At 37.1% G+C, this 24,368-nt stretch overlaps 1 protein-coding gene and 1 long non-coding RNA gene across 5 annotated transcripts in view; one reads left to right on the top strand and one right to left on the bottom strand.

The window, feature by feature from the left end:
- The window catches only part of ABCA12 (ATP binding cassette subfamily A member 12), a 204,750-nt gene extending 182,279 nt beyond the window's left edge, over nt 1-22,471 (top strand). Inside the window, exons 44-53 of the mRNA XM_024243578.2 lie at nt 659-912; nt 3,664-3,868; nt 5,596-5,705; nt 6,008-6,149; nt 7,195-7,329; nt 9,663-9,766; nt 11,762-11,854; nt 17,142-17,247; nt 20,544-20,681; nt 22,015-22,471. Of these exons, the coding sequence (XP_024099346.2) occupies nt 659-912; nt 3,664-3,868; nt 5,596-5,705; nt 6,008-6,149; nt 7,195-7,329; nt 9,663-9,766; nt 11,762-11,854; nt 17,142-17,247; nt 20,544-20,681; nt 22,015-22,122 (1,395 nt within the window). The 3' untranslated portion in view covers nt 22,123-22,471. The remainder of the gene's footprint in view (nt 1-658; nt 913-3,663; nt 3,869-5,595; nt 5,706-6,007; nt 6,150-7,194; nt 7,330-9,662; nt 9,767-11,761; nt 11,855-17,141; nt 17,248-20,543; nt 20,682-22,014) is intronic.
- Nucleotides 1-24,368, bottom strand: part of LOC112132325 (uncharacterized) — a 229,652-nt gene that overhangs the window by 87,590 nt on the left and 117,694 nt on the right. The window lies entirely within an intron of this gene.

Raw genomic sequence — 24,368 nt, 5'->3', positions numbered from 1 at the left:
GACTACTTCATTGTAAGCATCACTTTCCATTCAGAGCTGACAATTACGATTAGTGAGAAGAGAAGCACTAACAGTGCCAGGCAATTGAACAGAAAAGAATAGAGAGGAAATGAAGTGAACTGAGGACTAGACAAGCATACTCTGGGAGAAGGAAGAAAATTCATGAAGTGGAAGTAGTTGGCCCATGTGTGAATAATGTGAAAATTAGCTATTTGTCCCTCTTGGAGACATGTTGGCTCTTCTTCTACCTCATTTGAGCGTTTTAGTCCCTCTCCAAGTAGGGATTACCTTGGGTTCCAAAACTTTACTGCACCAAGTACCTCCCTCCCTCAGGCACATAATGATACCGTGTATCAGACCCCAACACACTGGCTAGCCCTACATTCCTGGGATTAAAGGCAGGTCTAGAAATAATTTTGCCTCCAGGATTAGGTCCAACATTATAGGTGGCCTTATATAATGACTTTCTGCTTGTATTTCACTGATAAACATCCACCATTTAGTATACTAAATATTTGTATGCAAATTAAGCCTACATGGGAAATAATTGCCAATCTAGATAAGCTTTTTAGGTTTCACTATTTGTCTACATCTAGTTTTAAATTTTTGTCAGCTTTTTGGAAACAACACAGTTTTATTTTTATTTCTCTTATTTCAGACTTTAGAACTTATTTCTGAAACCCTCAAGCGCATTTTCCTGATTTTCCCACAATTCTGTTTTGGCTACGGTTTGATTGAACTTTCTCAACAACAGTCGGTCCTAGACTTCTTAAAAGCATATGGAGTGGAATACCCAAATGAAACCTTTGAGATGAATAAACTAGGTGCAATGTTTGTGGCTTTGGTTTCTCAAGGCACCATGTTTTTTTTCTTGCGACTCTTAATCAATGAATCCCTGATAAAGAAACTCAGGTAAATATAGTGAAAACATAACGTTTGACATCTAAAACAGAACTCAATTCAAGCTATTGAGAAAGAAGTCAATAGTCTAAGCTTTTCCATTGGTAATATGGAAATGTTTGGCTCAAAAACTTTTAAAAAATTCTAGCATAATTCACTATTTTATTCTAGTAAATAGTTATCAGATCTTAATATGTGACTGCAACTATTGCTGTTGAGTGAGAGAATAAAATTAAATAAGCACAGTTGTTAACCTTAAATAGATTAAGGTGCAGTGGTGAAGTGAAAATATGTACATGAACAAAAGATGTAGCCTTTGAGTTGAGTTTGGGAAAATGGAAAACACTTTCAAGGCAGAAATGGGGAAGGAGGTTTGAGTGTGGAGCATGTTGGCAATGAGTTTGGGAAAAGACGACTAAGAAAAAGTGAAGACAGCATCATAAATGAGAAGAAATACACATGCCATTGACCCAGCAATTCCATTTCTGGAATGTTTACATATATGGTCACAGATATACAGACTTATGTATGTTTAAAGATATTCATCATGGTAACCATTTCTAATACCAAAAGAATAGAAACAACATAAACGTCCTTTATTTAGGGACTAGTTTAATTATATACATAGATTCACTAATAGAACATTAAGCAGCAATTAGAAAGAATGATATAGTTCTCTATGCAACATTTGGAAGTGTCTTCTTTAATATTTACTAATTTAAAAATGCAAGGTTCAGAACTATGTGTAAAGTATATTGCCATTCAAGTTAAAAAGAAAATAAATATTTGTGCAGACCTGTCCATAGACTATCTCTAATTGTGAGTGCCTCTGCTGATGAGAGATATATATGGTTGAAGATGACCAGTTTTTACTATCATCTTCGGTACCATTTAAATTTTAATGACATGTACACGTATCATCTATTGAAAAATAAAATTTTAAGTAAATAATGAGAGGAAATAAAAGAGCAGAGATAGAGAAATATATTAGAGCATATTTAAGAAAGAAGTATTACAATTTAATTAGAACAGAATAAATGTAATGAAAAAGTAGGAGTTACAGTTTAACATGTGGTTGGGAGATTATGGAATCTCTTAAATGCTTGGTAAAGAAATATGGTTTGGGATTTATTCAACAAACAAATGGACATTCACTGAGAGTTTTTGAACAGAGAGAAACATGATCAAGTTGTGCTTGAAGAAGTGTGATTTTGTAGATGGAGTGCAGATTGGAATGGAAGAGTCAGAGACCCTGGAGCAGTTTTAGCTCCTGGAGAAATCTAGGTGAGAAGAATAAAAGCCTATAGGACTAGGCAGAAAATAATCCATGATAGGGTGTTATGAGACGCGATGGCTCACGCCTGTAATCCCAGCACTTTGGGAGGCCAAGACGGGCAGATCACCTGAGGTTAGGAGTTCGAGACCAGCCTGACCAACATGGTGAAACCCCATCTGTACTAAAAATACAAAAACTAGCTGGACATGATGGCTTGCACCCATAATCCCAGCTACTTGGGAGGCTGAGGCACGAGAATCACTTGAACCCAGGAGGCGGAGGTTGCAGTGAGCCGAGATGGCACCACTGCACTCCAGCCTGGGCAACAGAGCGAGACTCCGTCTCAAAAAAAAAGCAACAAAAAAAAGGCATTTCCAGTATTTGGAGACTGACTACATGATTTTGGAATAAGGAAGATTAGAAGAAACATTACAGTTGGGGTCTCTGGGGATCTCATCAGAAGAAACAGGGACATTGGGAAGAAAGCCTGGATTGATTTCTTTAAAATTTTTTTTTTTTTTTTGTTAGCCAAGATATCAAGGTGGGTTTGGGACTTAATGAGTTTGGAGGGCTGATAACCTTAAAATATTGGCTAAATCCTAGGTGAGACATTAGTAAAACAAGTACAGAATAACAATAGTATTCATATTATTGATGATTATAAAAGTAGATATATCTGCTGTACAATATTGTGCCTATAGTTAACAATATCGTATCGTGCACTTAAAATTTTGTTAAAAGGGTAGATCTTATGCCGTTTCTAAAATTAAAAAAAAAAAGTAAAGAGGCTTTTTAAATTTAATTGAAAAAAAAATTTTTTTTTGAGACGGAATCTTGCTCTGTTGCCCAGGCTGGAGTACAGTAGCATGATCTTGGCTCACTGCAACCTCTGCCTCCCAGGTTCAAGCAGTTCTCCTGCCTCAGCCTTCTGAGTAGCTGGGATTACAGGCAAGCACCACCATGCCTGGATAATTTTTGTATTTTTAGTAGAGACAGAGTTTTGCCAGGTTGGCCAGGCTGGTCTAGAACTTCTGACCTCAGGTGATCCATCAGCCTCTCAAAGTGCTGGGATTATAGGTGTGAGTCACTAAACCCGGCTGAAAGGATTTTTTTTAAAAGGTGATCATTGGTCTTAGGTTTGTAGATGATGAGTTTTCCTAATGATTCTGGAGTTCCTTAGTTAGGAACTAACCTTCAAACACATACTCCCTTATTATTGGAATGAGAATTATAAATCTTAACAGTGGATCTGTAAACATTTAAGGCATGGAGAACAAAAGTTGTTTCACAAATATCATAGTGAATACAGTGAAGAGGGTCTACACTGATTTCTTAAGTTATCTGAGTAGCATAATTCATTACAAATGTAAAAGAAGTCTAATGATGACTAGTACACTGTTAGTGACATGAAAACCCATCAAAACATGTCAAAATTGAATGGTGTCATTTCAAAATCATCAATGTAAAATCACTGGGTCCATTTTTAGGCTTTTCTTCAGAAAATTTAATTCTTCACATGTAAGGGAGACCATAGATGAGGATGAAGATGTGCGGGCTGAGAGATTAAGAGTTGAGAGTGGTGCGGCTGAATTTGACTTGGTCCAACTTTATCGTCTCACAAAGACCTACCAACTTATCCACAAAAAGATTATAGCTGTAAACAACATCAGCATTGGGATACCTGCTGGAGAGGTAAGAAACTGTGTTTTGTTTCTAACTGTCCTTTTCATTGGCATACTATGTGACAAATTAAAATCTTAATTATTGGCCAGGTACAGTGGCTCATGCCTGTAATCTTAGCACTTTGGGAGGCCGAGGTGGGCGGATCACTTGAGGTCCGGAGTTTGAGACCAGCCTGGCCAACATGGTGAAACCACGTCTCTACTAAAAATACAAAAATTAGCTAGGCATGGTGGCGCACATCTGTAGTCCCAGCTACTCGGGAGGCTGAGGTACGAGAATTGTTTGAACCTGGGTGGTGGAGGCTGCAGTGAGCCAAGATCGTATCACTGCACTGCAGCCTGGGTGACAGAGTGATTCTGCCTCAAAAAAAAAAAAAAAAAAATCTTAATTATTTTCCCACAATTTTTTTTCTAGAAATATAAATGTTAATCTGAATATTTCCATGGGAAAAAATACACACATGCATATATATATATACACACACACATACACATATATATACACACATACACATATACACATACACATATATATGTATATGTATACACATATAGAGTCATCTCTCCGTATCCATGGGAGATTGGTTCCAGGACCCCCAAGGATATCAAAATCCACAGAAATCCACAGATGCTCAAGTCCCTGATATAAAATAATGTAGTACCGCATATAATCTATGCACATCCCACTGTATATTTAAATAATCTCTAGATTACTTATAATACCCAATGCAATGTAAATGCTATGTAAATTGTTGTTATCGTGTATTGTTTAGGGAATAAGAACACAGGAAGTCTGTAAATGTTCAGCACAGATGCTTTTTTCCCCCTGAATATATTTCAATCAAACCTTTGGATCTAAAGGTTAGAAACTCAGGGATAAGGAGGGCTGACTGTATATATAATTTACACATGTCCAGGTATTAGGTTGGTGCAAAAGTTAATATTATTTACCCTATGAGTCTTCCCACTTGGCAGAGAGAATTCAACAAGTCCTACCACACAGCAAGTCCTGAGCCCCTTCCTAAACTACTGTCCACTTACTCTGGGGTAGACTTTGGTCAGGAAGCCTGTTCAGGGTGCTGTCTTCACCCTTTCATTTCCAGTCCTCCCCAAAAAACATCATAAACACATCAGTTTTCGGAAGTGAGGTCCTAGGACTGCATCTATTTATTTATATTCTTGCCATTTTTACAGAAGCAATATTAAGGCAGCATTGAAAAGAGAAAGCAAATATGGCTGTGCCACTTAGTTTTCCAAGCAGAGCTGCAAACTACACGCATCAAATTTATTTGACAGTATGAAGAAACTATTGCCGCAATAGCTTATTCAGTAAAGTTGTGATTTTGTGTGAATAAAGTGAAACGTATAAATATAATTACTTTGTTGGGTTAGCAGATCTTATTTGGGGGTATTTTATCATGTCACATAGAGGGATGATATAACATAACATGTAAAATAGGTCCTGTGTGTGTGTGTGTGTGTGTGTGTGTGTGAGAATATATATATATATATAAAATATATATATATATTCAGATGGTTAAAGGAAAAAGAATACATAGTATCCATTTGTTTTAAAAGAGAAAGTTTTATCAAGAGCATTACACTATCCATGAATAATTCCAGTGATTTATTTTTCTCGGTAATTTATTTCACCCAGGGAGAAGAGGGAGAGATACAAAAGCAATGTCTCATTGGTTTGGATTAAGGCTTATATCTTCTTTTTCTCCCTCAAACCAGTGTTTTGGGCTTCTTGGAGTGAATGGAGCAGGAAAGACCACTATATTCAAGATGCTGACAGGAGACATCATTCCTTCAAGTGGAAACATTCTGATCAGAAATAAGACTGGGTATGAAAAACTAATGCTTCAATTTAGCAAGTACAACATACTTAAATGAGAAAAATAATTGTAATGAACATTTAATGTTATTTTGTGGTTATATTATTCAATCCTTAGGGGAGAACAAAGCTATTAAGGTGGGTGGAAATGTTTAAATGATTAAATGTGAATCTGATAGTGGGATTATTTTATCCCTTTTTATCAAAGTCACTGACCACCATGACGAAAATAGAGCTACCTTCCCAGCATTTGGGAACCAGGAGGGATAAATCTTTTGAAATTCATCTGTGTTTTTGATTCTCTCAATTCAGATCTCTGGGTCACGTTGATTCTCACAGCTCATTAGTTGGCTACTGTCCTCAGGAAGATGCCTTAGATGACCTGGTAACTGTGGAAGAACATTTGTATTTCTATGCCAGGGTACATGGAATTCCAGAAAAGGATATTAAAGAAGTGAGTACAAGTGTGAAAAACTACTTAATTTGAAACCATTATTGTTTCTACTTCCATTCCCCGCCCCACTGCACCCCACTATCCCCCCTGCCCCACCATTTCCCCACAAAACCACCTGGAAAACATTGTCATTTTCCTTCTGGCAGTGGCAATGGCAGTGAGTCCCTCTTAGTTTGGTCATGTGTATTATATATGTACCTATGAAATTAGCTTTAGAAACTCCTTGGCCTGTGTTTGTTCAGTTACCCTTTTAAGAACTGTCAAATACAGGATCACACTTGCGTTAGGCTCTGGGCTGAGCATTGGTTGGTGATGCCTGTACATCTTTTAGTGTTTGGATTAACACTGACACATAGAGTTAATGGCAAAATACCCAAGTAAACTAGATTAGTTTCCACTTTGGTTTTTAATCTGTGGCTTTAGATCTCACTGCAACTATTTGCCATTTTAATGAGATGGCTAACCCTTAGGGTAGTTTCTTCTACTTTTGAAATCCTGAGGACCTGTTGTTTAAGTTCAACTGGATTTGATTATTTGCCAGGACTATTTAACTACAGAAATAACTACAAGAACCCATGATTCCTAATGTGCTAACGTTTTGATACTGGGTCAGTTTTAAATAGATTGAAAGCCTTTGTGACAACTCACCCCTCAGTAAGAAGAAAGAGGAAGCAGTGGTAACAGTCAGTGAGAACCCTGCCTTGTGAATTCTGTTCTGGCTCTATTAAGCCTTACTAGAGAATCTTGTGGTAATGCAGCAAAAAGTTCAATCTGCAATTGTAAACACACACACACATTTGGTGGGGGAGGGAATCCCATCTGAAAATGAGCCTCCAAAGAATCTCTCTAAATAAACTATTAATCCTTAAGTGATTCTTTGAAAATAAAAACAAAATCTATGTTGAATTTAAGTGTTTTCATTTTTTTCCAGATATATTCTCCATGATAAAATTTTCTTTTCATGAGCATCTTTTTTTTTTCCATTTAGTGCTTTAAGGGTTTTGGCACAGGAAGGTCAACCTAACTCCTCTTTTATTGCCCTCAGACTGTTCATAAACTCCTTAGAAGACTTCATCTGATGCCCTTCAAGGACAGAGCTACCTCTATGTGCAGTTACGGCACAAAAAGAAAATTATCCACTGCACTAGCCTTGATAGGGAAACCTTCCATTCTACTGCTGGTAAGAGAATCATTATTTAAAAAGGCCACTCCATAATTAGAACAGCATATCTGATTGTATGTGTTAACATTTCATCACCATGATTGCAGTCAACATTTATTGAGGTCTCACTATGTGCTAGCTATTGTGCAAAGCACTTTACGTATACTATCTCAATAAAGGATTTTATATCAGCAGATAATTTGTTACAACAACGATATGCCCTCAAAAATGTTTTATCCGAAAGCAATGGCTTAGTGCATTTCCGGGGAAACACTGGCATGGAAATGCGAAGTGAAACAAATTCAGGGTACTCAAATAAGTAAGTTATGGAATATGGTAGAATCTGATTCCCACCTATTGAAGAAATCATCTCTCTTTTTCTGTTAGGAACTGAGTAGGTAAACTCACATTTTCAAGCTTCTACTATGGAGGACAGACACATTTTAGGACAATGTGTTGTGCTAAAATTTTATTTCCTTGTTACTTCAAAATATGAGTTATCTAGCTTAGGATGTGATGGATCCATTCTATGTCATCTGAATGTGGGGGGTATAGGGTGGGGAAGAAATGCATTCCACATTTACATTTTTCTTAAGAGATGGAAAATTTAATTGATTATCTGGAAATATAAATTACACACAGTAGTAATGTTAATATTCTGCACCCCAAGTCTAACTTTGTAAAAGGGTGTTTATTTCGGAAAAATATACTTGCCCTTATTTTGGAAAATCCCCTTCATTCAAGGACCTCCAAACTCCGAAAGAGACTTAACTATAAGGAATCATAATGCAGTTATAAATCACCACATTATTCCAGGGATTAAGTCATACAGTGGATCAAATCATTTAACTGCCAGATAGAATGATGCACAGCCCATCTTTCTATAATACCAGAAGCTTATAATGCATTATCTCTCTGCCAATCGATGCTTATAATGGAATTCTATTGTGTAAATGTTCCTTAAATTGAACAAAACAATCTTTAGGCACCTCTGTGAAATAACAAATGTAAAATACTTTAAAATGTTAAACGTTTTATGTAAACATTATGTATTAATGAACCAAAATGAAATATTGACATGAAAGATACCAAGTTTTCTTCTATATGCATTTACTAAATATGCTATCTTCTTCAAAAACAGGAGCAGTGACAATGTATCCTTTGTTTCCCCAAATTAACACTTATTTCTTTATTTTTTAAAAAATTATTTAACTACTATTTTAATTGACACATAATAATTATACATATTTATGGAGTACAGTGTGATATTTTGATTCCTGTATACAATATGTAATGATCAAATGAGAGTAATTAGCTCATCTACCACCTCAAATATGTATCATTTCCTTGTGTTGAGAACATTCAAAATCCTTTCTTCTAAATATTTGAAAATATACAATAAATTATTGTTAACTATAGTCACCCTACAGTGCTATAGACCACTAGAACTTATGCTTCTTGTCTAGCTGTAATTTTGTATTCATTAACCAATCTCTCTCTATCCTCCTCTCCCGGCTATGCCTCCAGCCTCCAGTAACCATTATTCTACTCTCTACTTCTATGAGCTCAACTATATTAGCTTCCACATAACCCATTCCTTTCTTTAGATTTTACACCATTCTGTAAAAACAAGCCTCTAGTTATGTACATATTTTTTTGTTACAAGTATATTTTTAAAATTTTTACCTAATCTTGACCTATAGCTTGTTTAACCATCTGTCAAAATCTGTTATTGTATGTTTAGATTATCTACTGCTACATTTTCTAATTTTATGTCTGAATGATTTTTCATAACATCATTTACTTTGAAAAATAACGTACATCTTTCTACTTGGCAATTTCTACAAATCTTGTTTTTATTTCCCAAGGAGTGTTAAATTTCAATTAATAACAGAAAACTAAAAATATACCTCAAACAAATTAACTGAAATATCAAATTATGTTCTTTCTGCTTCACATAGCATATTATCACTCATAGCCACAATTCTGCTATCAGGAACAGGGTGGTAATCTTGTTGATGTGGCTTATATATGTGGCAAGATAGAATTAAATATAAGAATTTGCCAGTAATTGAAGTGGAACTTTTTTCCAAAGAAACATAAGAGACGGATGTAAAGTAACAGGGTGTCAACTTCACTTAGACACTTTTTAAAACAGATTGACAATTTTAAATGATTAATTTTGAGCTTTTTGACAGCAGCAGAAAGAAGTCTGTTAAGTATAAAACAAGGCAGTCATAGGACCTCGAAAAGTATTTCTGTTCTAGGGAAGTGAAATGCAGTAATTCATGAAAAGAACTTCATCAAAAATTAATTAATCTCATAAATTTTTGTTGTAACTTTCTATTAAGGATGAGCCGAGCTCTGGGATGGATCCGAAGTCGAAACGGCACCTCTGGAAGATCATTTCGGAAGAAGTACAGAACAAATGTTCTGTCATCCTCACATCTCACAGGTAAACTGAGTGGAATCTTTAAAGTGAATCTACACAATCTTAGGATGACAGATGGGAAAAGGTAATCCTGTATAACATAAATAAATATATATATGTGTGTGTATATATATACACACACACATATGTATGTATGTTTATATATACACGCATATATAAACACACACACATATATGTATATATATAGACAACGAATGCCCACAGTTCAATCAAACTATTTTACGTTTACAGTAGTAGGAGGAAGTCAGGCAGGTTTCATGGTGAGAATATAGTTCCTGTGGTGGGACAGAGTCTAAGGTCTAAGCAGTCTTTTTAACGTCGAATTTCTCATGACTTATGGCCCTCTTAACTCATCTGTAGCTCCCTATTGCCTGTCAAATAAAGTTCAGAATCTTTAGGCTCAACATGCAAGGCTCTCCATTCTGTGGCCTCATGTAAATGCTCAGTCTTTTTCCCCTGCAACACCCTCTCCTATCAGTCAATCTGAACGACTCCTTCCTGGTTCTGCATTCTTCCCATCTCCATACCCTTTCCCATCTCCAAGCCCCTTCTTTGGCTGTGCTTTCTATTTGAAATGGTATTTTTTTTTTAGACAGAGTCTTACTCTGTCACCCAGGCTGGAGTGCAGTGGCACAACATCTGTTCACTGCAACCTCTACCTCCCGGGTTCAAGCAATTCTCCTGCCTCAGCCTCCCGTGTAGCTGGGACTACTGGTGCCCACCACCATGCCTGGCTAATATTTGTATTTTTAGTAAAGGCAGGGTTTCAGCATGTTGGCCAGGCTGGTCTCAAACTCCTGACCTCAAATGATCCACCCACCTTGGCCTACCAAAGTGCTGGGATTACAGGCATGAGCCACCACACCTGGCCTGAAATAGTCTTTTCACAAAATCTCTCCAAGTTCTAATCTTACCAGTCCTTCCAGAACCAGCTCACATGCCTCTCCTCCACAAAGCAGACACTTCCAATAAGCTAAGTATGAGACACTAAATCATTTTATCCATGCCTCTCTTATGAGGATGGCCTTGTCTTATAATTTGTATTAAGTTTATGTTTGCATTATAATTGTCATATAGTAGAAAAAGTATTAGATTTGCTTATTATCAAGAGACTTGTTTATATCGTAGTTTGCCCCAGCACAATGGAGCCAATCATTTAATTTCCATTGGCTTTTGTAAGAGGTGGACAGGGTAATACCTAAAATCACCTCCAATTATCATAGACCATGAAATTAGAGACTGTATAATCAAGTACAGGCTAACTAGTTATAAATCCCAAAATAGGAAAGCCAGCAGAATACGGGGTACGTGGCATAATGGAAAAAGCTTGGTGTTATTTTGAAAACACTTCTGAGGAAGTGTAGGTCTTGAATCAAAGATTGAAAGAAATGTTAGGTTTGATGGAGGGGGTATTCCAGGTGAGAGAGAGATGGCCTCGGGTTTTAGAAGAAACAGTAATAAACCCTGTCTGAAGACATTTAATTTATATTTTAAGAGAATGGTTTTTGTTCTCCTTTAAAAGAACTAAAAACTAAAAGAGAATCAAGAAACTAGGCCAGGCACGGTGGCTCATGCCTGTAATCCCTGCACTTTGTGGGGGGCCAAGGCAGGAGGAACACTTGAGCCCAGGAGTTCAAGACCAGCTTGAGCAACATGGCAAGACCCCCATTTCTACAAAAAAAAATTAAAATATTAGCCAGATGTGGTGCACATCTGTCATCCCAGCTACTCAGGAGGCTGAGACAGGAGGCTGAGACAGGAGGATTACTGGAGCAAAGGAGGTCAAAGCTACAGTAAGCCATGTTCAAGCCACTGCACTCTAGCCTGGGAGACAGAGTGACACCCTATCTCAAAAAAAAAAAAAAAAAAAAAAAGAAAAGAAAAAAACTAAAATAGTATTTCCAAGTGCCATAATGAAACAATTATGCTTATGCTTGTGAACTTCAACCCAAGTTTTCTGTATCCTGAATGCTAATATGATCCTGCTTTGTCTTTTAGCATGGAAGAATGTGAAGCTCTCTGTACCAGGTTGGCCATTATGGTGAATGGAAAGTTCCAATGTATTGGATCTTTGCAGCACATAAAGAGCAGGTGAAGAACAAATGCGTTGTTTAACAGATAGTGTTGGGTCATCAATCTAATGGCGCTCACTCAGATTCAAGGATTATCTCAGCAGCCTAAGTAGTAAAACCAGAATGGACAAGCTAATCTTTGGATGCTAGTCATTGACTCACCTTAAATTTAAATTATTTTATTGGGGATTTGATGAATTGTTACTTCAATATTTTAGTTAACTCATAAATTTAATTCATACATGTATTTTAGTTAGCACATAAATTTAGAAGGCCAAAGCTGAAGAAATAAATAATAAACAATTCACAACCAAATTACTCTCAGGTGGAAGTTCTAGAGTTTACCCAATATATTATTGGGTAATTAGACCTTGACAAGTAAATGAAGGCATAGATTGTATCTAGCATGTTCATTTGCCATTTGCACAGTCTTTCAGTAAGCTACCTAACATTTGTACCACATTCAAAACTTTTTAATCAAGAATACATTGGAGAAATGTGCATAAATATCATATTACTATCAAATTTAATAGTTTGTATACACCAGAGTGTATATGCATTTATACATATCCATGTTAATCTCCAAACTTCAGAATATTTTATACTTTTCTCTATAACAAGTTGACTTTCTTGCAAGATAGTATTAACCAAGATAAGGAAAAAAGGACGAAAGAGGCATTACGTTGCTCTTAGAGAGTCTGTTGTGACTTCTTTACAAACTCTATTCTTGGTGCAAACGGTTAGCTAGCACATTGATTTAATATTTATTTTTAAAACCCCAATAACATTAATTTTTATTGATGACACCAAATCTCCAATGACCTGCTTATCAAGACCTTGCTTACTTTAAATTAGAATGCATTTAACTTTACAAGTGTATTGTAAAGACCATCGACACTATGAAGAAACTGCATCAACTAACAGGCAAAATAACCAGCTAGCATCATAATGACAGGATCAAATTTACACATAACAATATTAACCTTAAATGTAAATGAGCTAAATGTCCTAATTAAGAGACACAGACTGGCAAATTGGATAAAGAGTCAAGACCCGTCAGTGTGCTGTATTCAGCAGACCCATCTCATGTGTAGAGACACACATGGGCTCAAAATAAAGAGATGGAGGAATGGTTACCAGGCAAATGAAAAGCAAAAAAAAGCAGGAGTTGCAATCCTAGTCTCTGATAAAACAGACTTTAAACCAACAAAGATCAAAAGAGACAAAGAAGGGCATTACCTAATGGTAAAGGGATCAATGCAACAAGAAGAGCTAACTATCCTAAATATATATGCACCCAATACAGGAGCACCAAGATTCATAAAGCAAGTTCTTAGAGACCTACAAAGAGACTTAAACTCTCACACAATCACAGCGGAAGACTTTAACATGCCACTGTCAATATTAGACAGATCAACAAGACAGGAAATTAACACAGATATTCAGGACTTGAATTCAGCTCTGGACCAAGTGGACCTAATAGACATCTATAGAACTCTCCACCCGAAATCAACAGAAAATACATTCTTCTCAGCGCCACATCACTATTCTAAAATTGACCACATAATTGGAAGTAAAACACTCCTCAACAAAGGCAAAAGAACAGAAATCATAACAAACAGCCTCTCAGACCACAGTGCAATCAAATTTAAGAAACTCACTCAAAACCACACAACTACACGGAAACTGAACAACCTGCTCCTGAATGACTACTGGGTAAATAATGAAATTAAGGCAAAAATAAATAAGTTCTTTGAAACCAATGAGAACACAGACACAACATACCAGAATCCCTGGGACACAGCTAAAGCAGTGTTTAGAGGGAAATTTATAGCACTAAAATGTCCACAGGAGAAAATGGGAAAGATCTAAAATCAACACCCTAACATCTCAATTAAAATAACTAGAGAAGCAAGAGCAAACAGTTCAAAAGCTACCAGAATACAAGAAATAACTAAGATCAGAGCAGAACTGAAGGAAATAGAGACTCGAAAAATCCTTCAAAAAATCAATGAATCCAGGAGCTGGTTTTTTGAAAAGATTACCAAAGTAGACCACTAGCCAGACTAATAAAGAAGAAAAGAGAGAAGAATCAAACAGACACAATAAAAAATGATAAAGGGGAGATCACCACTGATCCACAGAAATATAAACTACCATCAGAGAATACTATAAACACTTCTACACAAATAAACTAGAAATTCTAGAGAGATGGATAAATTCCTGAACACATACACCCTCCCAAGACTAAACCAGGAAGAAGTCAAATCCTTCAATAGACCAATAACAAGTTCTGATATTAAGGCAGTAATTAACAGCCTACCAACCAAAAAAAGCTCAAGACCAGATGGATTCACAGCCAAATTGTACCAGAGGTACAAAGAGGAGCTGGTACCATTCCTTCTGAAACTATTCCAATCAACAGAAAAAGAGGGACTCCTCCCTAAATCATTTTACAAGTCCAGCATCATCCTGATACCAAACCCTGGCAGAGACACAACAAAAAAAAGAAAATTTCAGGCCAGTATCCCTGATTAACATCAATGTGAAAATCCTCAATATAATACTGGCAAACCGAATCCAGCAGCATATCAAAAAGCTTATACACCATGATCAAGTCGGCTTCATCTCTGGGATGCAAGGCTTGTTCAACATATGCAAATCAATAAATGCAATCCATCACATAAACAGAACCAATGACAAAAACCACATGATTATCTCAATAGATGCAGAATAGGCCTTCAATAAAATTCAACACCCCTTCATGCTAAAAACTCTCAATAAACCAGGTATTGATGGACTGTATCTCAAAATAATGAGAGCTATTTATGACAAACCCACAGCCAATATCATACCAAATGGACAAAATCTGGAAGTATTCCCTTTGAAAACCAGCACAGGACAAGGATGCCCTCTCTCACCAATCATATTCAACATAGTATTGGAAGTTCTGGCCAGAGCCATCAGGCAAGAGAAAGAAATAAAGGGTATTCAAATAGGAAGAGAGGAAGTCAAAATTGTCTCTGTTTGTAGGTGACATGATTGTATATTTAGAAAACCCCATCTTCTCAGCCCCAAATCCCCTTAAGCTGCTAAGCAACTTCAGCAAAGTCTCAGGATACAAAATCAATGTGCAAGAATCACAAGCATTCCTATACACCAATAATAGACAAACAGAACCAAATCGTGAGTAAACTCCCATTCACAATTGCCACAAAGAGAATAAAATACCTAGGAATCCAACTTACAAGGGATATGAAGGACCTCTTCAAGGAGAACTACAAACCACTGCTCAAGGAAATAAGAGAGGACACAAACAAATGGAAAAACATTCCATGCTCATGGATAGGAAGAACCAATATCATGAAAATGGCCATACTGTCCAAAGTAATTTACAGATTCAGTGCTATCCCCATCAAGCTACCATTGCCTTTCTTCACAGAATTAGAAAAAACTACTTCAAATTTCATCTGGAACCAAAAAAAGAGCCCCTATAGCCAAGACAATTCTGAGCAAAAAGAACGAAGCTGGAGGCATCCCGCTACCTGACTTCAAACTATATCACAAGGCTACAGTAACCAAAACAGCATGATACTGGTACCAAAACACATATATAGACCAATGGAACAGAACAGAGGCCTCAGAAATAATGCCACACATCTACAACCATCTGATCTTTGACAAACCTGACAAAAACAAGCAATGGGGAAAAGATTCTCTATTTAATAAATGGTGTTGGGAAAACTGGCTAGCCATATGCAGAAAACTGAAACTGGACCCCTTCCTTACACCTTATACAAAAATTAACTCGACATGGATTAAAGACTTAAACCCTTAAACATAAAAACACTAGAAGAAAATCTAGGCAATACCATTCAAGACATAGGCGTGGGCAAAGACTTCATGACTAAAACACCAAAAGCAATGGCAACAAAAGCCAAAATAGACAAATGGGATCTAATTAAACTAAAGAACTTCTGCACAGCAAAAGAAACTATCATCAGAGTGAACAGGCAACCTACAGAATGGGAGAAAATTTTTGCAATCAATCCATCTGACAAAGGGTTAATATCCAGAATCTACAAAGAACTTAAACAAATTTACAAGAAACAAACAAACCCCATCAAAAAGTGGTCGAAGGATATGAACAGACACTTCTCAAAAGAAGACATTTATGCTGCCAACAAACATGAAAAAAAGCTCATCACTGGTCATTAGAGAAATGCAAACCAAAGCCACCATGACATACCATCTCATGCCAGTTAGAATGGTGATCATTAAAAAGTCAGGAAACAACAGATGCTGGAGAGGATGTGGAGAAATAGGAACACTTTTACACTGTTGGTGGGAGAGTAAATTAGTTCAACCATCGTGGAAGACAATGTGGCGATTCCTCAAGGATGTAGAACCAGAAATACCATTTGACCCAGCAATCCCATTACTGGGTATATACCCAAAGGATTATAAATCATTCTATTATAAAGACACATGCACATGTATGTTTACTGCAGCACTGTTCACAATAGCAAAGACTTGGAATCAACACAAATGTCCATCAATGACAGACTAGATAAAGAAAATGTGGCACATATTCCCCATGGAATACTACGGTGTATATGTGCCACATAAAAAGGATGAGTTCATGTCCTTTGCAGGGACATGGATAAAGCTGGAAACGATCATTCTCAGCAAATTAACACAGGAACAGAAAACCAAACACCGCATGTTCTCATTCATAAGTGGGAGTTGAACAATGAGAACACATGGACACAGGGAGGGGAACATCACACACCAGGGCCTGTTGGGGGGTGGGGGGCTAGGGGAGGGATAGCATTAGGAGAAATACCTAATGTAGATGATGGGTTGATGGGTGCAGCAAACCACCATGGCACATGTATACCTATGAAACAAACCTGCACATTCTGCACATGTATCCCAGAACTTAAAGTATAATAATAAAAAACACAAAAAATAAGAAAAACAGAAGTATTTAACTGCAGAAATTGACATCCATTGCCGATTTATGAATGTCATAGAAAGCCAAGATTTTATGTTTTCTTTTCAACTCAATTTTTGCCCAAAGACTCTGATTTTATATAGAGGTAGAAATAAAAAAAAAAAAATCATAGCAGTGCACTATTTCCAGTTTGCAACATGTCCTGAAATTTTATGGCAAAATGATAGTCTTTATATAAAGAAAAGGTGCTATAATGGTTGGCTTGGGTCCTGTTTCATTATCTAGAATTCCAGAGGAGCTATTTCAGCAAAATGTAACTCATATCATATTTTGCACTTTTTCTTTCTAGGTTTGGACGAGGATTTACTGTCAAAGTTCATTTGAAGAATAACAAAGTGACCATGGAGATCCTCACGAAGTTCATGCAGCTGCACTTTCCAAAAACATACTTAAAAGTAAGTGATGATGGCTGGGTGCAGTGGCTCACGCCTGTAATCCTAGCACTTTGGGAGGCCGAGGCGGGCAATCACTTGAGGTCAGGAGGTCAAGACCAGCCTGGCCAACATGGTGAAACCCCGTCTCTACAAAAAATACAAAAATTAGCTGGGCATGGTGGCACATGCCTGTAATCCCAGCTACTCGGGAGGCTGAGGCAGGAGACTTGCTTGAACCTGGGAGGCGGAGGCTGCAGTGAGTCAAGATCATGCCACTGCACTCCAGCCTGGGTGACAGAGCGAGACTCCATCTAAAAACAAACAAACACACAAACAAAAAAACCCAACAATATAAGTGATTATCTTGCCTTTTGATCTTGACTAGTTTTGATGGTAATGTCATAGCGACATTTGTGATTTCCAAGTTGACTACAGCTTTATTATTAATCTTAATATATTGATTAGTTCAAGATGCATAAGATATGCCAAAGCATACTTAGTATGAACAAATGGCATCAATTAATTATATATTTTTGTACTTACTTAAAGTTAACACAGTCCTTTCACATACATGTATTTTTGTTTCTTCCTCACAAAGGATTTATGATTATATTGTATTAGTTTCCAAGTTGTATAACTTGCTGATCTACTCATTATATATATTAGGGAACTGAGGGATGACAGGTATTATATGACCAAGGTCATTTCTTCTTAGAAAAAAAAAAACCCAAAAAACTACAGAGCTCCAGAATGATTATCTGGTTTGTCCCCCTCATTTGAAAGAGAAGCCCACAAAAGTTGGAGCACGACTGAGTAGAAATCAAGTCCTCAAGTTCTGGACTAGATGAAATATCGTACAGTTGATTTCATCTCACATATGCATAGGCATGGGATGGACACACATAGATATATGCATATATACCTAACAAAGCCCATACTTAATTACAATAAATGTACTTGACAGGAAAATTTATCATTATTACATCTTTGATATACAGGCAATTTGTAGAAGATGATTTCAAATGATTGTTTTTGAAAGGAAATCAGATGTGAAAGGAAATCGGATGTGGAATGATAAAAAGAAATTGGAAAGACTAGGGCTGAGGCCCAGTTGTGCCCATGTGATTCCCAGCAAGCCATTAATCTCTGAGCCCCATTTTTCTCATTTGTAAATAGGAATACAGGAGTGTCCCGCTATTCATGGGTGATACATTCCAAGACCTCCAGTGGATGCCTGAAACTATAGATAGTACCAAATCTGGTATACACTATGCTTTTTCTTATATAGAAACAGGCAGGTAGCTTACACAACATAAATATACTGGACAAAGGAATGATTCACATGTCAGATCGGGTGGTACAAAATTAGATCACACTACTCAGAAAGGTGTGCAATTTAAAACTTATAAATTGTTTATTTTTGTATTTTTCCATTTAATAGTTTTAGAACTTGGTTGATCACAGGTAACAAACCATAGAAAGCAAAACCACAAATAAGGGAGTACTACTATAGTAACATCTACTTCACAAAACTGATGTGAGAATTAAATGATAAAGTGTCCACAAAGATACTCCATAAATTATAAGGCACAATGTTAATTTGAAGTGATTTTATAGAAAATAAACTGCATTTTAAAAATAATTATTTTATCTTCATAAAATACCTTTGCCTCAGCCTCCCCAAGTTTGGCTAACTTCTGTATTTCTCTAGGAAAGAATAGCTTTCTTAATTCTTAAAAAAAATTTTTTTTAAGACACAGGGTCTTGCTATGTTGCCCAGGCTGGAGAGCAGTGGCAGCAGCCTTGAACTCCTGGGTTCCAGGAATCCTTCTGCCTCTGCCTCTCAAGTAGCTAAGCATATAGGCATGTGCCACCATGCCCTGCTAAGTTTTGGATTCTTTGTAGAGACAGAATCTCACTACGTTGCCCAAGCTGGTCTTGAACTCCTGGCCTGAAGCAATCTTTCTGCCTTGGTCTCCCAAAGCACTGGGATTACAGCTGTGAGCCACCACACTCGGCCTAGCTTTCAGGATTCTTATCAAAGCTCATTTTCTATCATCTAAATTTAAATCAAATTTAAAAGTAAAAGGACATCTTTCTTGCACAAATTGTGTTGGTAGTAATGCTTTCTCTTTTAGTGGATTTCTGGGTTGAAATCTGTGTTGTTTCACTCAGTGATGAAATTACATTCTCCCTGGTCTGTTCCTCATGGGACCAGGGCTATACAAGGCAAATGCAGTGATAATAAAAAGTCTGATTTCTCCCTAGCAGACCATTCTTTACAAATTTGTGGTGGTTTCTAGATGTCTAGAAGGAAAATAGCCAAAACAACAATCTGAGAGCAAAAGTAGGCAAGGTGGCCCAACTGCAGTAACAGATATAATGCAACTACATGTCGATGGGAGATGCTAAGCAATGCACAAAGCGGGAGGAGAAGGGTCTGAAATACATGGTCATGATCTGATGCACTGGGGTCACGGGGGTAGATTCTGGAATAAGAAAATATCCTGATCAAACTAGTATCAGCAAAGATTATCCCAGCTGCTTTGTGCAAGAAAGTTAAGTGTACAGAGTTTCTGGGGTTCTGAAGAGGCTGTTGCAGCAAATAAGATGTGGAGTAATAAGCATCAAGTTAATCATATTGGTGGTGCAAATAGAGAGGAAAGGTTAAGTTTGAGAGGTATTTTAAAGGAAAAATAAATAAGATCTGGTAACTGATTAAATATCCAGGAAAGCAAATTGTTAAAGATACTCCAAGGCAACAAGAATGGATTAAACTTAGTAGATGGTGATACTGGTGACCGAAATAAAGAAATTGTAAAGAATTTTAGGGTGAGCTGGGAAAAGGATGAGGTGTCATTTGAAGGAGCTTCGATGCTTTTGAAGTCTACTGTCTTTAGCCAATATAAATGGAACTGCTAATTTTTAGTGTTTTAGAACAATTCTAACACAAAAATGAAATTTCTTAAGATTGAGCACTGAGAAAGCTTATGTGAGCTGACCATAATGTCACGGTGAAATACCATTCCACAAGTTCTTTTCCAGGCAAGATTATAATGACTGTATAACTTCACATGAATATAGAATGCTTTGGAGTTTTCATGAACTTTTAAATTTGTTTTCTCTTTGACATTCACAAAACTTTCATCTCATCTTTGCAAGCTGTTAGTTTCAAAATATACTCGTTATTTATACTGTAGCATCATTTTCAGTGGAATGAACTTCAGTATTTTCCTGAACTCTTGGTAAAGTTATGTCTAGTCATGTCAATATTACCAGACATTGCAAAATAAATTTTTTTCCTTTGGTTCCCACAGGATCAGCACCTCAGCATGCTAGAGTATCATGTACCAGTCACAGCAGGAGGAGTCGCAAACATTTTTGATCTGCTGGAAACCAACAAGACTGCTTTAAATATTACAAATTTCTTAGTGAGTCAGACCACTCTGGAAGAGGTAAGATATATACCATGATCCATGCACAACGTCACATATTAATATTATTATTCATTGTAGTTATTTCTTTTTAATGACATTCAATTTGTTTTTAATTGAATTAATATCTAGTCTTGCACCTGAAAAACTTAGCAAAGAGCCTAATCAATTTCTCACTTAATTTGGGGATATTAAAAAAAAAGATGTGAAAGACATTAACTTTTCCATTTGATAAGACATCTGTACCCATAAAGTTATATGTATACATAAAGAAAAAAACCCCACTATTTTCACACACATAACAAACAGCTGTTAACACTTTCCTTCCTTCTTCCATGGTAGGTTTCTTAAAGAACATTTCTATTGATTGGCTTCCTGGATTAGGGTTGGACAGGGTAATTAGAATTTGGTGCCAGACCTCTAGATCTTTTAAATTCAGGCAATTAAAGTGGTAAATGCAGAATCCTTTCCGTTCACTTACATCATCTGTCTTAATTACATTTGCATTTAATAACTACAGACTTATTAGGTCATCCTTTATCACTTCTGTACTGTCTTAATTTTGCACAGCTCAACCAACATTACATATAGAAAGTTTGATTATATCTGTCATTGGACTAGGTCTGAAAGTAAGGCCTTTAGGGGTCAGTATATGGTGCTGCATTTGATGGACAACTCTTCTTGTGGGGCTTTAGGCATTTTAATGGGGGCTTTAGACAATCATGACTTTCCTGAAAATGAAGACTTAGTCTTCGACTTATGACCAACTACCAACACCATGGCAAAATATAGACTCTCGATCGTTTTTGGATGAAACTATGACTAATAGATTTAATGACTTTAAACAAAGTGAAAAGATCTGCCTGTTAAGTAATTGGCTTACTGAACACAGTGTTAACGTGGGCTTTCTATACAAATTTTATCTTAATGCATTAACTCTTGAAACTAGTGAAATTTGTCCCAACATTTCTACACAATCATTCAATAAGGGCACAGGGCTGGGCTCCTTGTATATACCTGATAGAGATATTGATGCAGGTCATATGAATGCAGAAATGTGGCTACAGGTAGTCAACTATGGCTTAAGATTGACATGATTATAAATAAAATCATAGTCATAAATATGGTCATAGATACAGGTGCTGTTTTCAAGCCCCAGTTAAATTTGATTTTCTGAAAGGACTCCTAGTGCAAGCATGTATAAAACTAGGATTTGGATTTTACAGGGGCCTGCCTACACATATATACACGCTTGCACTAGGAGAGAGGAAGGGGAGAGAGAGAGAATGAATTAACTTTATTTCTTCCTTTGGCTTACCAGGCACTAATGGCTTTATTTTCCCTGAAAAATCAGGTTTTCATCAACTTTGCCAAAGACCAGAAGTCCTATGAAACTGCTGATACCAGCAGCCAAGGTTCCACTATAAGTGTTGACTCACAAGATGACCAGATGGAGTCTTAACACTTCCAGCAAACTCAATCTCAGCATATGACCAATGGCTTCATTTTGAAGAAAAGCCACAGAAGATACACTTCTGCAAGATATCTTCATTTTAAAGTATTATACTGTATGGAAAGTTACAACTGTGTTAGACTAACAAGTAATTATAAAAGGAAATTTTTCCTTCTAAGGTCAGTGAGTGTTGTTGCTACTGAAATGAATTCCTGTATACTCAACACTGTGAGCATGCTAATGTATATGCTGGTGATTCTTATGCAAAGGTGAAGCCACCTCAAGATGAATATCTTAATTTATTACTTTCAATAAAAATACAGCTTAAAAGGCATGGATTTTAGTAGTTGAAAAATAAGAGTGGAGAAGAAAAGTCAGATGGTTTGTGGCAGGTGCCACTGGGCAAGCAAACAACATAATAATTTATTTCCAGAAAACAACAGAATGAACATTATCATGAATACATGAATCTGCTGTGATGTGTGAACTGCTAAGGGCCAAATGAACATTTGCAGAGCAGTGGGCACAATGTTTACAACGTATGTGTATGTCACTTTCGGTACCTGTGAATGCATGGGGACATGCTGAACCCGAAAAAGTGCCTTTCCATAAGGATGCAATAGAGAGGGCAATTTACCCTGGTGGTAAACGGAACCTAGATTCACTCCTGCCATGCCTTGCCAATAGTAAGCTGCAGGATGGAACAAGAAGTCACTTGCTCTGGGGGGAAGGGAGGGGGGAATGGGTGTGTCAGCTGGGTAGATACAAACCCTGAAAAGAGAATCCATGTGCTGCTGGCAGGCAACATTTTTTAAAGCTCTTTCAGAAACCCTCATATTTGGGGTTTCTCTTCAGGAAATATTCCTGTGGAGGGAAAATGAATATGAAGATAATTTTTATTTAGCTAATTGTCTGGGTGACCCAGAATCGTGTATATGGCTATAGGATAGACTTCTTAATAATGGCAAATGACATGGCCCTGGGGAAAGGTGCTTTATGTACCGTGTGTGTGTGTGTGTGTGTGTGTGTGTGTGTGTGTGTGTGTGTGTGTGTGTGTATCTATACAAGTTTGTCAGCTTTGGCATGACTGTTTCGAAAAGCAATAAACTCAAAGTTTAGAAAAACTCATTCATGCTGTCATTTCATTTGTTAGGGAAGAGACAGGAACCTAAAAATGGGAGTCATGTGGCCTGCAAAGTTTCACTTGATCTGGCTCCTGTTGGCCTCTCCACCCTCATCTCCATCTTTCTCTTTGGCCCTTTGGGATCTAGCCATGCTGGCCCCTTCCCACTTTTTCCAGTGCTCCACAGTCTTCCCCATCTCCAGACCTTTGCACATGCTGTTCTCCTGCTGGGAATGCTCTTCCCCCCACACTTTTTACCTGGCTAACAGGCTTCAGAAATGTCATACTTTCTTAGAGAAGCCAGACTGCCCGGCTTTCTCATTTTAAATCTGGTCCACTGTTCTAATACTATATACTTTGTTGTTCCTCCCAACCTCCTACTTTTCTGTCAGAGCATGCATCATCATTTGTAATATATCCAGACTAACTAACCAACTATATATATATGTATATATATATATGTGTACATTAACAGATGGTAACAATTTCAGGATGGAAAATGTCTTTGCTGAATATAATATGTAGACACGCCTTTTGGAGTAGAAGGTATAATAACTCTGAGAGCGTGGGTGTCTCTAGGGTCCCAAGTGACAAAATAGATAGCCGAGCTCCATGAAAGAATAAAAGGAATTTGTTTGTTATTCATTGTCTTTGTTGTGGTTGGCTGGTTGTCTGCTTGTTTCTGAGCAATGGTAGGAAAGGAAGCAAAAGAAAAGGACAGAAGGGACATGGAGAAAGGTGGAACCAGTGAGATGGCAGAAGGCTAAGTACTGAAACAGATGGAAGCCCAGTGAGAAAGAGAAGTGGTTGAATGGACGTTTAAAACTATGAGTATTCAAATACTTTTTGCATATTCACTCACTGTGCAGCCATGCTGTGGATGGTCTCTGTTACCACTGAATCTTCATTGAAGTCAGACACACTTACAAATGCTCTGTGTGACTGAGTGTCTTGTGGAGACTGGAATGAAGATATGTTAATTCCTTTTTTGAAAGAGGTGCAGTACAGTGACAGCTTCATCCCAGAAGCTGTCAGACCATGAGACAGGGAGATGCCAGGACATGTATGGAGCAGAGCTTCTGACCATAGGACATGGATCAGGGACTCCAGCCAATCTCATCTACCTCTCCAT

The sequence above is a fragment of the Pongo abelii genome, chromosome 11 (genome assembly GCF_028885655.2).
Source record: "Pongo abelii isolate AG06213 chromosome 11, NHGRI_mPonAbe1-v2.0_pri, whole genome shotgun sequence".
In the NCBI taxonomy this organism is placed as follows: Eukaryota; Metazoa; Chordata; class Mammalia; order Primates; family Hominidae; genus Pongo; species Pongo abelii.
Note: the sequence above shows the minus strand (reverse complement) of the source record. Positions and strands in the feature narration are given on the sequence as shown.